The sequence below is a fragment of the Gekko japonicus genome, unplaced genomic scaffold, assembly GCF_001447785.1.
Source record: "Gekko japonicus isolate JY-2015 unplaced genomic scaffold, Gekko_japonicus_V1.1 scaffold854, whole genome shotgun sequence".
NCBI lineage: Eukaryota > Metazoa > Chordata > Lepidosauria > Squamata > Gekkonidae > Gekko > Gekko japonicus.
The window spans coordinates 700,997-714,826 of NW_015170916.1; the positions used below are offsets into that span (position 1 = coordinate 700,997).

Sequence of the window (13,830 nt, forward strand, 5' to 3'; positions counted from 1 at the left end):
TAGGGTACTTTATTTATTATTATTATTATTATTATTATTATTATTATCATCATCATCATCATCATCATCATCATCATCATCATCAGCATATCAAAATCTATGGCTACCAACATTCAGAGACTGGAGCCCTGAAAAGACAAGACAGATCGTTCTACAACCCTGAAAAAGGCTCAGATTGGCAAAAATATCTTAAAAATACATTGGGGGGATTTAAAAAAACAAAACCCAATATAAAAGAATCAGCCATCTGTAGCTTTAAGAAGTGAATGCCCTCTCAGTGGCAACCACAACTGTATTCCCAGAATACATACTTAACAAAATGAATACGGTAACATCTAACTAGAAAACTGTATGGAGTAATCCGTCATTATTTCTAATTATGTCTAATTATTACTGTTCACATAATCTGCCATATAATTAACTCTGCTTTTTAGGATGTGTGAAAATGTTACCTATTGATTTGCTAATAATTAGCAATTACATTTTCCCCCCAGTTCCACCTGACCTATGCAGACAAAGAATTGTTGGAGAGAGAACCTAGAGGTGAAACCCATCAAGACGTGTTGAAGAGAGCAGCCAAGGACCTCCCCATCTATACAAGAACATTGTCTGGAGGTAAACACTTGTCAGTAGTGGTGTTGTGATATATTTTTGTATTTGCCAGAAGAGGGCTAACCAATACTCCAATGCAATCTAAAATTATATTGGGATAGCCATGCTAATCCTAAATTATAGTTATTAAAAGTCCTTAGTAGCATTTTGGAGGCTTAGTGTAATGATTTTTAAAAAAATTTCATGTGATATGTCCTGCACCCCGATCTTCATATATGCAGTTTTTGCAGCATATCGTTGTCCTGAGGAAGACAAAGGGCAAGTTTGTCTTCCTATAGTATGTGGAAATTAGTGACTACCATGCATAATGCAGTTACCCTGACATTAATGGTAGCATGCATTTTGTGGTGTATACTGCCACTATGCGAGCACCATTCATCCTGTTGCATAGACAATAACATCTTGAGCCAGTTCACAGAGGTGGCACAAATACCCAGGCTCTGATTATTTTGACCCATGCTGACCACCTAAATTTTGGTACAACAATCTTTAGTAATAAACTGACAGTATTTACCCATGAAGTACCATAAGTAAAAACTTTATTAATATTAATGTAAGAATTGTGCTGCAGTAAGAATGGGGCTGCGGTGGCTCAAGTGGTTAAGACGCTGAACTGCAGGCTGGAAGTTCAGCAGTTCAAGACCCGAGTGCTGCATGACAGAGTGAGCTCCCGTCTCTGGCCCCAGCTCCTGCCACCCTAGCAGTTCGAAAGCAAGAAATTGCAAGTAGATAAACAGGTACCGCTTCGGTGGGAAGGTAACAGCGTTCCGTGCGCCTCAGCGTCTAGTCATGCCGGTCACATGACCACGGAAACGTCTTCGAACAGCGCTAGCTCTTCGGCTTGGAAACGGAGATGAGAATCGCATCCCTAGAGTCAGATTCGACTGGATTTCGAGCAAGGGAAACCTTTACCTAAGAATTGTGAAAGATTTACGAAATTGTGGTACCCCATAATACAATATTTCTCTGAAAAGGGGATATTACCTAAAAATCCCCATTATCTTAATATACTTTTGAACTAAATCTACTTACCTGATCCAGCTAAGGCAATCTCAAGCTGGAGACCTTCAAATGCTTAAGAGGGCGATAGATAAGGAGTGCAGAAAGAAGGCATATTGAACATCTGGTGGGCATAATTGTTGGGGAAATGTTGTTAATTTAAATTTGTTTCCTATTTCTTGCGTGTTTCAAAATAAAAAATTAAAAAGTACCATAAATAAAAACTTTATTAATGTTAACAGTGAATTTCTCAATATGGTGCCCATGGGCACCATGATGCCTACTAGTTACTTACCTCGTCTCTTATGTTGTTATGTTCTTATGTTTTCATGGAAAATCTGCTGCTTCCACAGTAGGACAGAACTTTATTTACTTTCCCCAATGGATAGCAACATGCCCTGACATTGAAAGAGAACTCTTGCACAGTGACATGCTCAGTGTGAGCGTGACCTACAGGCCTCTCAAGGCTTTCTCCTTTGAGCTGGCTGTGAACAGAGAGTGACTATGTGGACCCTCTACCGGCAGCCAGTACAGGGAGGGGGTAGAGCTAAGCTCTGCATTCTTCTCCCCCTTTAGTCTTTTTTGTCTTCCCAGCTGACCTGCAGTGTCAGGTGGGGACAGGGTGTACAGATGCCATTCTCACCCATTTTTGCACTGCTCATTCTGCTCTGCAGCGTGTGCAGGAGGGTACCTATTCTCACCCTCTGCAGAAGCCACCATTGATTCTCCTCCTTCTTTCCAGGAGGTGTGAGGAGGGAAGTATACTGTTTGGCTCCACCTCTGGGAGCAGCCATTTTGGGTTTGACTCTGCCTCCATTTGGGTGTAATGCTCACTACCGCCTCTCAAAATTCCAGAGGTGCTTACAGCCTCAAAAAGGTTTGGGGACCCCTGATTTATTTTATAGATTTGTTAACATGTACAAATTTAGCCTGTCTTTCTTCATGATACAAAGCTGTAAAATAAAGAAATCAGTAATTTTAGAGATACAAGTTAGAGAAGATATTCCTGTTTAATAAAAACAATACTGGGGCAATATATTATCGACTCAGTTTGACTTCAGGACTTGTTTGCCCTAGTTGAAGATCCATTCTTTGAGATGCACAAGGGTAGTATAATCTTGATTTCTTCTGGACCTTTCAGGAGTTTATGGTACCATTTGTTCATGGTATACTTTTGGATTGATTGAAGTGAGGGGTGGGGACCATTTGTATAGCGAGTCCCACTCCTGTCTCACTTTGAAATACCTGAAAATGTTACTGGAAGATTGTTACTCTCGGCTGAGCAAAATACATGTCTAAAATACCACCATGGACTACTGAAGAAATTTCATAGTTACTATATATGCAGAACTATTTTCCGTCTAAAATAATACCTATTTCCCTAAGGTGAAATCCTGCCATAATTGACACATGTGTAAGACCAATTGAACTCAACGGGTCTTATGCCTGAGTAACTGCTCACGTAATTGTGCCCTTCATATTTTGGATTATTGCATTTAGCGTAGTTTAGTAGTGATCAGCCTCTGTTTGAAACTTAGAGCTGCACAGTATGGTACGCTTGGTAGATGTGCACACTTAAGTCTTATGACTTATTGAAGGAAAGGCAGTTTGCAGGTCTGTAGCTTGGGTGAGAAGACAATGCAACTTTCTGTTCACTTCAGGGTTCCCTAGATCCCCCCCCCCCCCCAGACATACATTATAAGAGCCCTGCTGAGTCAGACTAGTGGTCTACCTAGTCCAGCAACATTACCTTTATGCTATACATAGAATAAATTTAAAACTGAGGACACTATAGGGCTCCTTCCTTTCCGTTTTCCCAATTTTTCAGAATCTCATAATTCAACATTTAAGTAAAATCCCTTTTTGACACAAATTGTTTATGTAGTAAGGGCTTCCTCAGAAATGTGTCATTTATGAGAAATTCGAGTGATTTGCATTGAATTTTTTATTCGGCCATTGTGCTTGAAGCAGGGATCTTGCCAGTCTCGCATCATATGAGATCTGTGCACGCCTAATGATTTTATGAACTCTTGGTTCTCACTGCATGGGAAGATACAGAGAGTGGGGCAATGAAGAGCCAGTGTGGTATAGTGGCTAGAGAGTCAGACTAGGATCTGGGAAACCCAGGTCCAGTTCCTTACTCTTCCATGGAAGCTTGCTGGGTGACCTTGGGCCAGTCACACACTCTCAGTTTACTCTGTCTGACTGGGCTGTTACAAAGATAAAATGGAGGAGAGGAGAATGATATAAGCCGCTTTGATCCCCCAGTGGGAAGAAAGGCAATGAAGTTTGGTGTAGTGGTTAAGTGTGCGGACTCTAATCTGGGAGAACCGGGTTTGATTCCCCACTCCTCCACTTGCACCTGCTGATGTGGCCTTGGGTCAGTCGCAAGCTCTGGCACAGCTGTCCTTGAAAAAGAGCAGTTTCTGCCAAGAGCTCTCTCAGCCCCACCTACCTCACAGGGTTTCTGTTGTGGGGAGGGGAAGGGAAAGGAGTTTGTAAGCCGCTCTGAGACACCTTTGGGTAGTGAAGGGCGGGGTATAAATCCAATCTCTTCTTCTCTTCTTAAATAGACATGAGTCACATCAAAATCAGCACTAACAGGAGGATTCATTTAAAAACTCTTTGTGATATTCTGATTTGGATCCTTGGCTGCCGTTACCCGTTCTTGAAATTCTGAAACGACTTGCAATTAGTCTTACTCAGTTCAGCAAACCTACCGGGAAGTGAATAGTTTCAGAGTCTACCATAGGTGAGGACAGTGGTCTGAGAAGCTGCTCCCAATAAGACTTCATGCATGTCGGTACAGTTAAATGTAGCATAACTGTTCTGTTCCGGCCCTGAAGAACATCCACCTTTTCACTGTAAGTTCTACACAACAAATTATAGATATGAACGATGGTGCAGTGAGCATTTTATCCAGTCAAGCAAGGCCTTTGTATTTCTGTGTAAATACCATGAATCATGACACAGATAATAATAATTCGGTTTTGCCTTATAGTAACTTGTCATTTGTCTTTTTAAGATGTATTTTGAAAATGGACCATCATTGCCCTTGGTGAGTAAACATATTACTTCCACTGTTTAGACTAGATAATATGCTGGGAAATAAAATGCCTTCCCTGAGATGATGAGGATCGTTTTGCTCTTAGTGTGTTTGCCTTTAGTGTGAAAGAAGTATCATTAGCTCAGATTTACTACTAGTAACAGAGTGTCTTTATACAATTGAAGGGGCAGTACCCCTTTTGCAGTTATGGCAGAGTGTGGTTGCTGCCTTTTCCTTTAAAAAAAATAATAACATAGATGTATATACCTTTGTTGGAGAAAAGGAGCACACAGTCTAGAACTAAAATAAGTAAATAAAAAGTCCACAGAATGTTAGGGAGAGGAGGGTAGAATTATCTACTCTGGCTGTTGGAGGAGGAAGATTTTTTTAAAAGAATTCAGTTGCTGAACAAATACAAGTGAACTTTCTTGGGGTCCACTGTAATAACTGTGTGTTCCTAGGACAAAAGTGCTGACAAAAAGCACCTGAAGGTACCAAGCGCTGTGTCACTACTTAAAAATCCAGTGATGACTATAGAGGGTATTATAAGTAGATTTATGGACCCAGTAGTTCGTTCAGCAGAGGCATTTCACTGGGTTGGATCCAGCTCTGGAGCAGCTTTTAAGAGGGCATTTTTAACTATGGTGGAGGGGGGGGGGTTGGTGAGAAAGTCATGCTGTGGGCAGAAATCCTTCTGCCCACAGAAACGCTGTGCTTGAATCCAAGCCTTGTTGTTTAAGCTGGGATGTAAAGGCTTGGATTCACAAGTGAAGGCTCAAGATGAGAAGAAACCAGTGATTATATATGTGTTTATTTTCAGTGATGATGTATCGTTTCCCCCCCAGGGTGAACAACTGCGTTGGATTCTCCAATTACAAGTTTTTCCTCCTTTTCTTGGCGTATTCTCTGTTATACTGCCTTTTCATTGCTGCAACTGATTTACAGTATTTTATTAAATTCTGGACAGTAAGTCTTAAAGCTATTCTTGGTTTAAGATGTTTAGATTTGTAAATGTAAATTTGTTGACTGATACAGTTGATGTTGTTAAATAAACAGTTTCTAGACCATGATTTGGGTCTTAACTGTGCCTTCTGCTAACTGCAGGCCAGTGGAAGAAACAAAAGGGCAAAGATTCTTGTTGATCCCCCCCCCAACCACTGCAGAGTCCTCTATGTTGTTCCTGTGGTCCTTCCCCCCAATATAATAAGTTGCAGGCTAGAAGTGGAAAGATCAGTCTTCACTGGGGAGAAAAATGGGGCAGAAGTGTCCTAGTAAATAAAGTTCTGTCCTACTGTGGAGGCATAGCATACTATCCAAACCAATTAAACTGTTTCGATTTTCTTGAGTTTCATGGCTATTGTATCAAGAGGCAAAAAAACAAGTATTCTTGTAACATTTTGAAAGACTGGCACTTGAACTTAAAGTCACCTTGTATTGTCTACCAATAACCGTGAACAATGTTTGGGGTATTTTATACAACTTCAGCTTTTAACACTAGGTGGGTCTTTAGGTGGTGCCACTTAGAGAACTGGCCACATCTAAAAAAGATTATTTGTAATTACAAAGAGGACGCTACTCATTGCAGCTACTTACCTATTTAGGTTTTGTGGACATTAACAAGAACATTACTGATGACAGCATTTTCAGTTTTACAATTACTTCACCAGAAACTATGTGTTCTGGTATCTTTAAATTTCCAGCATAAAGTATACCAAGTGCCAGTTACCTTAATCGGTTTTTGAGACTTGATAATATCACGTTGTCAAGTTGAGTCAACCCTTTTTAATAATAATAATAAAATAATAATAATAATAACAACAACAACAATAACAGCTGTGTTTATACAGCTAAAGTAGTAATTGTGTTCTCCATTTCAACAACTCTGTTTTCTTCCCTTCTTTATAGAATGGCCTTTCAGATACTCAAGCCAAGTTCCATATCATGTTTTTATTCTTTGCCGCAGCCATGTTCTCTATCAGCTTATCCTCTCTTTTTGGATATCACTGTTGGCTAGTCAGCAAAAATAAATCAACACTAGGTAAGTAATTTTGTTTAGTTAGGCTTATAATCTATCCTGTCCCCTGACACACACATTTCTGTTTGAACATGTTAGGAAATCTAAACATGTGTTTGTTTTTCTAGAGGCGTTCAGAGCACCTATTTTCCGGCATGGAACAGATAAGAATGGATTTAGCTTGGGCTTCAGCAAAAATCTAAGACAAGTCTTTGGAGATGAGAAAAAATATTGGTTGTTGCCAGTTTTTTCTAGGTAGATATTCTGTTATGTGAGAATTGTTCCCATGATGCTAAACAGTATCTGAAGCTAATATTTACACTGAAAATTGATTTTTTAAAACATGTTTTTCAAAGTAAAATGTTCCTTAATCTTGTTTTCTTTTTACAGCCTAGGGGATGGCTGCTCCTTTCCTACATGCCTTGTTACTCAAGATCTTGAACAAGCTTCCACTCCTTCTGGACACTCTTCTTCAAACAAAAAGTAAATCCATATTTCTTTCTTGTTAAAGGTTGTTGCTTAACTTCTTATATCTTGGTTGGGGTAAATGTATAGTTTAAATGTTTGTGAGAGTATTATAAAACGGATTTCGGTCTTATACGTAATCCTTTCCTAACATTGAAAGGTACAATGTTGTTTGTACAGAGATGTAGATAGCATTCTTTAGTATGATACTAAAACAAGGCAAAATCCATGTTTGCATCAGTTGTACAATTACCCACATGCAACTTCATGCAGCATGAGAAAAATTTGGAATTATGGCAAAGCATAGTGTGCTGTTAGAACATTTTAAAAATGCAAATGATAAAATTTTAAGAACATTGACAACTGACTCTTATCCTATGCAGTCTATTTTTAGAGACCATTTTCTTCTAATATCAGTCCTACACCCTTCCGTTTCTCATATATTAATTAAGGTTTATCATTTGGAATGTTTACCATCAAAAACCCCTACCTTTGATTACCTCACTTTGTCCTCTAGCCCAGAGAGGGAATAGAATGGGTTGATCAGAAGAACATTTTAAGATTAAGGAGGGGGAAGAAAAATCGAAAATACCTATAATACCCTAATTTGCATCTCGTCTCTCATATTTCTCAGTAGCATGTTTCAGCTCCTCTCTCCATCAGCCATCAACATCTTGCTGTTTTGCAAGACAGCTTGATGGCTGTAATCATTTTAATCACAGTATCTCTCTCTTTACGCAGCTTTAGCCTGGTGCCACTGTATTCTGCTTACGTAGCCCAAAGGTCTGTCATGTTGAGATAGTCAGATATCACAGACAGGGAGCTTTTTGATTCAGGAACGATGTTTATAGTGTACTTTGCACAATGTGTCTTTGTTTTTAGTAGCTAAAAATACAAGATGGATTTCTTGATGTGTTTTCAGTTCTTGCTGCTGCAGGCCAGACTCCATCGTGTTCTGTGGCCACGAGCGCCACGTGTGGTATCATGCGAAAGCCACTAGTCATGTGATAGCTCAGTAACTAGTTAGTGGGAAAGAACCCCAGGAGATGCGTTCTGATATTTTAAATTATACTCCATGTAGTCAACACCACATGCCATGGGGCAGTCATAGGGGCTGTTCTGTGGAGGTGGGAGAATATCATGTAAAGAAGTCTCTCATTTTACCAGTCTTTTTCTCAACATCATTAACACCAGCTGTCAATTAACCTTATGCTAAATACAGGAAGTCCCTTGATTATGTTGTTATAATACATTGTGGTTTGTTTGATACCATATGGGGCAATGTTGTCAGCTTGTTTTCAGCCTTTTAAGTTAGAATTATTATTTTCTGAGCTTCCTTCTCACTTGGCTTCTTGTATTTATTTTCACTAAAACTTTTTTTTATTTTATTAAACAAACAAGAAAACAATAGCTCATTTATAACTACTTGCATTAACTTTGCAAAAGGACCATCTCTCCCTGATAACATGAGGAGGGCAAGTATTCCTCTCTGTTTGCTTTCTTCAGCAACAGAAACCCTAAGCCTGTTCCTTGTATACAGCTCCCTAGCACTAAAGACCTGGTGTTACTTACTTGGAATATTTATGGGATAAAGAGTGACCTATATTTGAAGTTAAATTTCTTGCCACCTCACCTTGGTAGTCTTACAAGACGTTCATTAAGATCTTCTGCTTCTTTTTCATAATTTATTGTTTTCAAATAGTGAGAATCACCATTTTCCTGCAAAGCCGTTACGAGATTCTCAAAGCCACCTTCTTACAGACCCTCAGTCTTGGACAGAAACGAATGCAAGTATTGAAAAGAACAAACTTGGTAAGTGGGGTTTTTACATACTGAAATATTTTTAAGTGTGGCTTTTTTATAGGCTTAAGGCATCAAACAATTTCCATCAACAGTGAAAATAAAGTGAATTCTTGCACATCTCAAACTCTGTACTGATTTGAAATCTTAAATATCCTGTAAGCTCAGTATTTCTTAGTGGAGAAATGATGGCTAGCCACTTATAATAATCCTCTGATCTCTTTACCCTTCTTATTCTTTCATGACATCTCAGTAACCAATTGTGTTTGGTAAAAAGTCACATAAAACAGGGTAAACCTGATAACAGTGATTTTGGGACCAAGTTATCTGAAGGACAGCCAAGTCTGCTCCCATAGGAACCAATTTGCAAAAGGCATTTTCCAAGTTCACCCTTTTTCAGAAGTTGAACTGGTGGTCATTAGAGAAGAGGGTCTTTGGGGCAGTGGCTTCCCAGCAGCAGAATACCCTGCTTTCTGTGCCTCCTTCACACCTCCTTCAGCAGACATGAGCAATGATCATTGCTATCTTTCACAAGTGTCATAACTGGTACCTACTTGGTCTTTCTCTGTCCTTGTTTATTTCTCTTGAATTATTATTCCACTTTGTTTCTCTTGCTGAAAGTTGGGGTGGTTGTTGTTGTTTTTGTCCTTATATACAAGACCCAGGACAGAAGTTACTTATGAACCAAGGATAACCTCAAAAGAGAGATCTTGTCTAAGGACAATTTGATTTCCCTGTTCCATTTTAAAAAATGCTTTAACAGCTTTGTTTTATTTTTTCCAAGGTATGAGCAATCCTGCACTAACTATGGAAAATGAAACCTAGCACATGCAAGTTAAAAAGTATCCTGGCTGTTCAAGGTAAGTTGGTGATGGTTTTATAAACTTCGTTGGGATGCTCTGTAACCTCCTTATAGGCCATAACTCTAATCTGACATGCAGACAAAGAATCTGTGAGAATTTGTCAGGCACATCATTCAGTTAATGTATTCCCTTTTCAAATCAGTATGCTTGAATGCTTTCTTATAGTTGGAACTGTTGCTGAGAGGAAGAGGGATTCTTCCACCACATCAGCATCCATCAACCAGCTGCTCCACTCCACTGCTGCGTGGATGGGCTTAGAAGATATTTCAAGACCCAGTTTAGCTGTCTCCATATCATTGCTTGAAATACAAGACCTGTTGTCATCTCTTGATGTGTTTAAAAGAATGTCTTGGTTAACCCAAAGTATTGTTAAAATACAAAAGGAAAGCCTTGAACATTACAGGATGGGAAAACAGGAAATCTTTCATTAATACATAAAAGACAACACTTAATCCTTTGCAATATAAGGGTGTTTTTTGCATTCGCATTGGCACTTCAGGTATTTATAACCTGTCTATGCTCATGCAGCAATTCTTGATTCTCTCAATCTTGCCTCTGGTTTCCAGTTGTGCGCCTATCCTTATAGCTGGGAATATGTAATCAGATTTGATCTATCGATCACTTAGGTATGATGATCAAACTGTATTTTGATTCCTGCCTTTCAGCAGAGTTAGTGATACAGTTTTAAAATGATCTCTAACTGGTTGGATAAATGTTGAAAGACTACCATAACCCCCTCTCTTTCTCCTTCATGCAGATTGTCTACTGGAAAAGCAAAATCATACACACCTAATTATGTGTATCTAAGGACACACAGTTTAAAATATCAGAGCATAATCTTTTGGAACTAAATGTGCAACACCTTACTATTTGGTATCCAACCATATTAGAAATATTTGATACTAATATTTCTTGAGAACCTTGATATGGTAATATCATCCTAGATTTGTTCCTTTAAGGGGCTGATTTAATAACACTATTGTCAAAGTTTGATGTACTGTCCTTAAATTGCAGCAATCGTCATCATTACCCTAATGATGTATATACAAGGAGATGGTGTTATCATGTAGTATACTCACAATAATTGCTGTGGTTCCGATCACACTGAAGAAGCCAAGAGGGCCTTGCAGAAAAACATTTTAAATTAAACTAGCCATAGTCCAGGCTTTTGGGATAGGTTTTGTAGAATCAGTTTAACGAATCTGCTTTAAGGTTTTTTCAGAGTTCTGAAGCCAAGAAAATTGTATTACAAACATACTTTATATCAGTGCCTTTGCATGCACCATATGGCAGATGAAGTGATATTGGTTAAACACAGTTGGTTTAAATAAAGTACAGGGTGATCATATTTAATTCCAAAATAGTTCATACACTTGATTACTTTATTAGCTAAGAAACTGGGGTGATGAAATCATACAGTTCATTCTGAGGCACCGTTGAGAATCAGAAATCGTCACTTTCAAAGTTGATTTGGCAGTCGCATCAAGTACAACACATCTTCAGAAGCATGAAGAAGTTGTAGAATGTCATGCCTGGGATGATTAATGCTTTTTTACTATTTCAGAAAACCATTTTTTATTTACACTCCTTGCAACACAAAGTAGATAAGACTTTTCTCATTACTTCAAAATGATTCTTTTGAGATGGTTATAAGATCCATTTGGAGATAGCATGACATCTCTGTAGTAACATTGCAGGTATACAATAGTGGATTTGGAGGGTCTTATTTCCAGCATTTTAATTCATACAAAGACTGTTTGCAGGCTCAATCACCAAAAGTGCCAGAATATGACTCCTTAGAGAGGGATATTTGAGAACCTTGTGTGCAGCAGCCCATAGTTCTACACTATATGTAGACATTTTGCAGCTGCTAGTTTCCATAGCATAGTTTGTATTTCCTTCTCTATTTCAAGCTTGGGAATCAGTGAGAAAATAATAGGAATAGAATGGGAAAAAGACTCATACATTCAGTGCTCGGTCATCATGCACCTATTGTGTTGTGTGTGCTAGTTGCAGGGCTGCCTTTAATACTTACCAGTGTTCGTTAAAATTTGTATAAAAATGAAGTGAAAAGACTTAAGAAGCTGGAATTCAGATGTCATGTGACACATTTATTACAGATAAAATATGCCTGAAATATAGTGATTTTTAGTAAAATTCAGAGGACATTTTGAATATAACTGTCTTCCCTGCTTCATAGAAAAGGTTGATGCATACATTCTGTCTGGTTGTGGTTTTTTTCTTTTTTGGGAAGGAAGGTTTCGATCAGAATAATGCTGCATTAGAATGATGTGTTTTTTCTAGCTGTCCACTTGTTAGAAGGCAGAAAGTGAAGACTGGGAATATGGGTGGCTCTTACACCTGAACATATTAGAAGCAAATTCCATTGATTTTAGTGAGCAGTGGAACCTTCCACTGAAAGCATGACAAAGCAGGGGACGGGACAGCACTAACCCTAAGCAGAAAACAAGGTGAAGGTTGCTTTGGAATAGAAACAGGATTCTAGACAACTTGTATAACTTAGCCTTTGGGAAGATAAATCTCCTATGGTGCAGAATTGAAGTGGGGAAGACTCTGGTTTCTGTGGGAGGGAATTTTCTCCTGTTATTGCAGCTCCATATTTACCCCTTAGGGTATTCCAAAGGGTCCCTGTCCCCCAGAAGCAATATTGGAGGGGGGGGGATGTCTTCTAGTAGCAGAAACCAAACTTTGGACCCAACCTGTTGAGTTCTCATGTTCAGTCACCACATACTGCACACTTGCTTGTACGGACTACAGTGCTCTAAGTGAGCACTGTTCTAGTTCTATACATTTAGGAGTCAGTTATTCTAGAACAGCCCCATACACTTCAGATATTCTGTTTACTTTCTCACACACACACTTCACTGTGTACATGTAACTGCAAACATTATATATCCAGAGCCAGTTTAGGAAGTGTCAGTTGGCTGACCTGCTGTAGAATAACTTCAGCATTACTATAGTTTTTACTCGGTGTTCTTTTGTATGAGATTCCGACATTGTTTATACAGAAGATGTTTTTAATGCAAAGCTTTGGATTTCTTGAATGGTATTTCAATACCATCCGCACAGTACTTTAATATGAACTCAAAGAGAGAGAGAGAATACTGCCAGTCTTTCTGATTACCTTTACAATTTTAGAACAATTTTGACTAATTTTTTTTTGTACAGGAAAGAAGTGGAACAGTCACAATTAAGAAGTTAGTAAATTTTTGGATTGCGATTGCAACTGACCAGTAATATACAACTGAGGTTGTCAGTATAAAAAGATTGGCACACTGCTGCACATAGGATCAGGTATGCACATGCATACGCCTCCGTGCAATCAGACAAATTTAATAGAGTCTTACAGAACTAGATAACATGCTAAATCTGCATTTCTAAGAAAGTATCATGGCAGCCATGTTACCATCAGGTATGACCCCACTGTCCTAGTATATGATGCGTTTGGAAGAACATTCTCAAACTGTTGGCCAGCCAAAACTCGCAGTGTGGCATTGCCTGTGGCTATTATCATTTCAGTCCTTTGAATACTTTTACTTGACCATTCTCTCCCCCCCCCCCCAGGGGATACTGAGCTTAAAACTGGCAGTTTTACTATATGCATACTTAAGATAGCCACAGTTCAACTGGCAGCTGAACTGGAAGGTTAGATGGCTCAGAAACTGGTACAAACCCAGTGATAGTACCCAATTATCAGATGAGTTTCCTTAAACCAAGCTTTCCTGATTGATGGGAAAAGGTAGTACATTTATATTTTCCAGTCTTGTACAATATTTGCATGTATCAAAGTCACAGCATAAGCTGGCGTTCCTAGCTGTAGCCTCTGAGTGCACGGAAGTTATTACTCATTAATAACCATGATCTGCCATACTTGTTAACGGTTATTCAAACGAATGCACTCTTCAAGGCCAGGTGGGGAGTGCTTATGTAAAACAGACATTTAAGGACTGGCTCAGACCATCAATGGTTCAGTAGATATTGTAGCGTCAGCATTATATACACTTCCAGTC

The 13,830-nt window shown here is 38.9% G+C and overlaps 1 protein-coding gene across 1 annotated transcript in view; it reads left to right on the forward strand.

Moving 5' to 3' along the window:
- Positions 1 to 9,772, forward strand: part of ZDHHC2 (zinc finger, DHHC-type containing 2) — a 34,176-nt gene extending 24,404 nt beyond the window's left edge. The window contains exons 4-11 of the mRNA XM_015418746.1: positions 495 to 615; positions 4,501 to 4,669; positions 5,503 to 5,623; positions 6,563 to 6,695; positions 6,800 to 6,926; positions 7,062 to 7,154; positions 8,839 to 8,948; positions 9,721 to 9,772. Coding sequence (XP_015274232.1) covers positions 495 to 615; positions 4,501 to 4,669; positions 5,503 to 5,623; positions 6,563 to 6,695; positions 6,800 to 6,926; positions 7,062 to 7,154; positions 8,839 to 8,948; positions 9,721 to 9,761 — 915 coding nt within the window. The 3' untranslated portion in view covers positions 9,762 to 9,772. The remainder of the gene's footprint in view (positions 1 to 494; positions 616 to 4,500; positions 4,670 to 5,502; positions 5,624 to 6,562; positions 6,696 to 6,799; positions 6,927 to 7,061; positions 7,155 to 8,838; positions 8,949 to 9,720) is intronic.
- Positions 9,773 to 13,830: the final 4,058 nt, after the last annotated feature.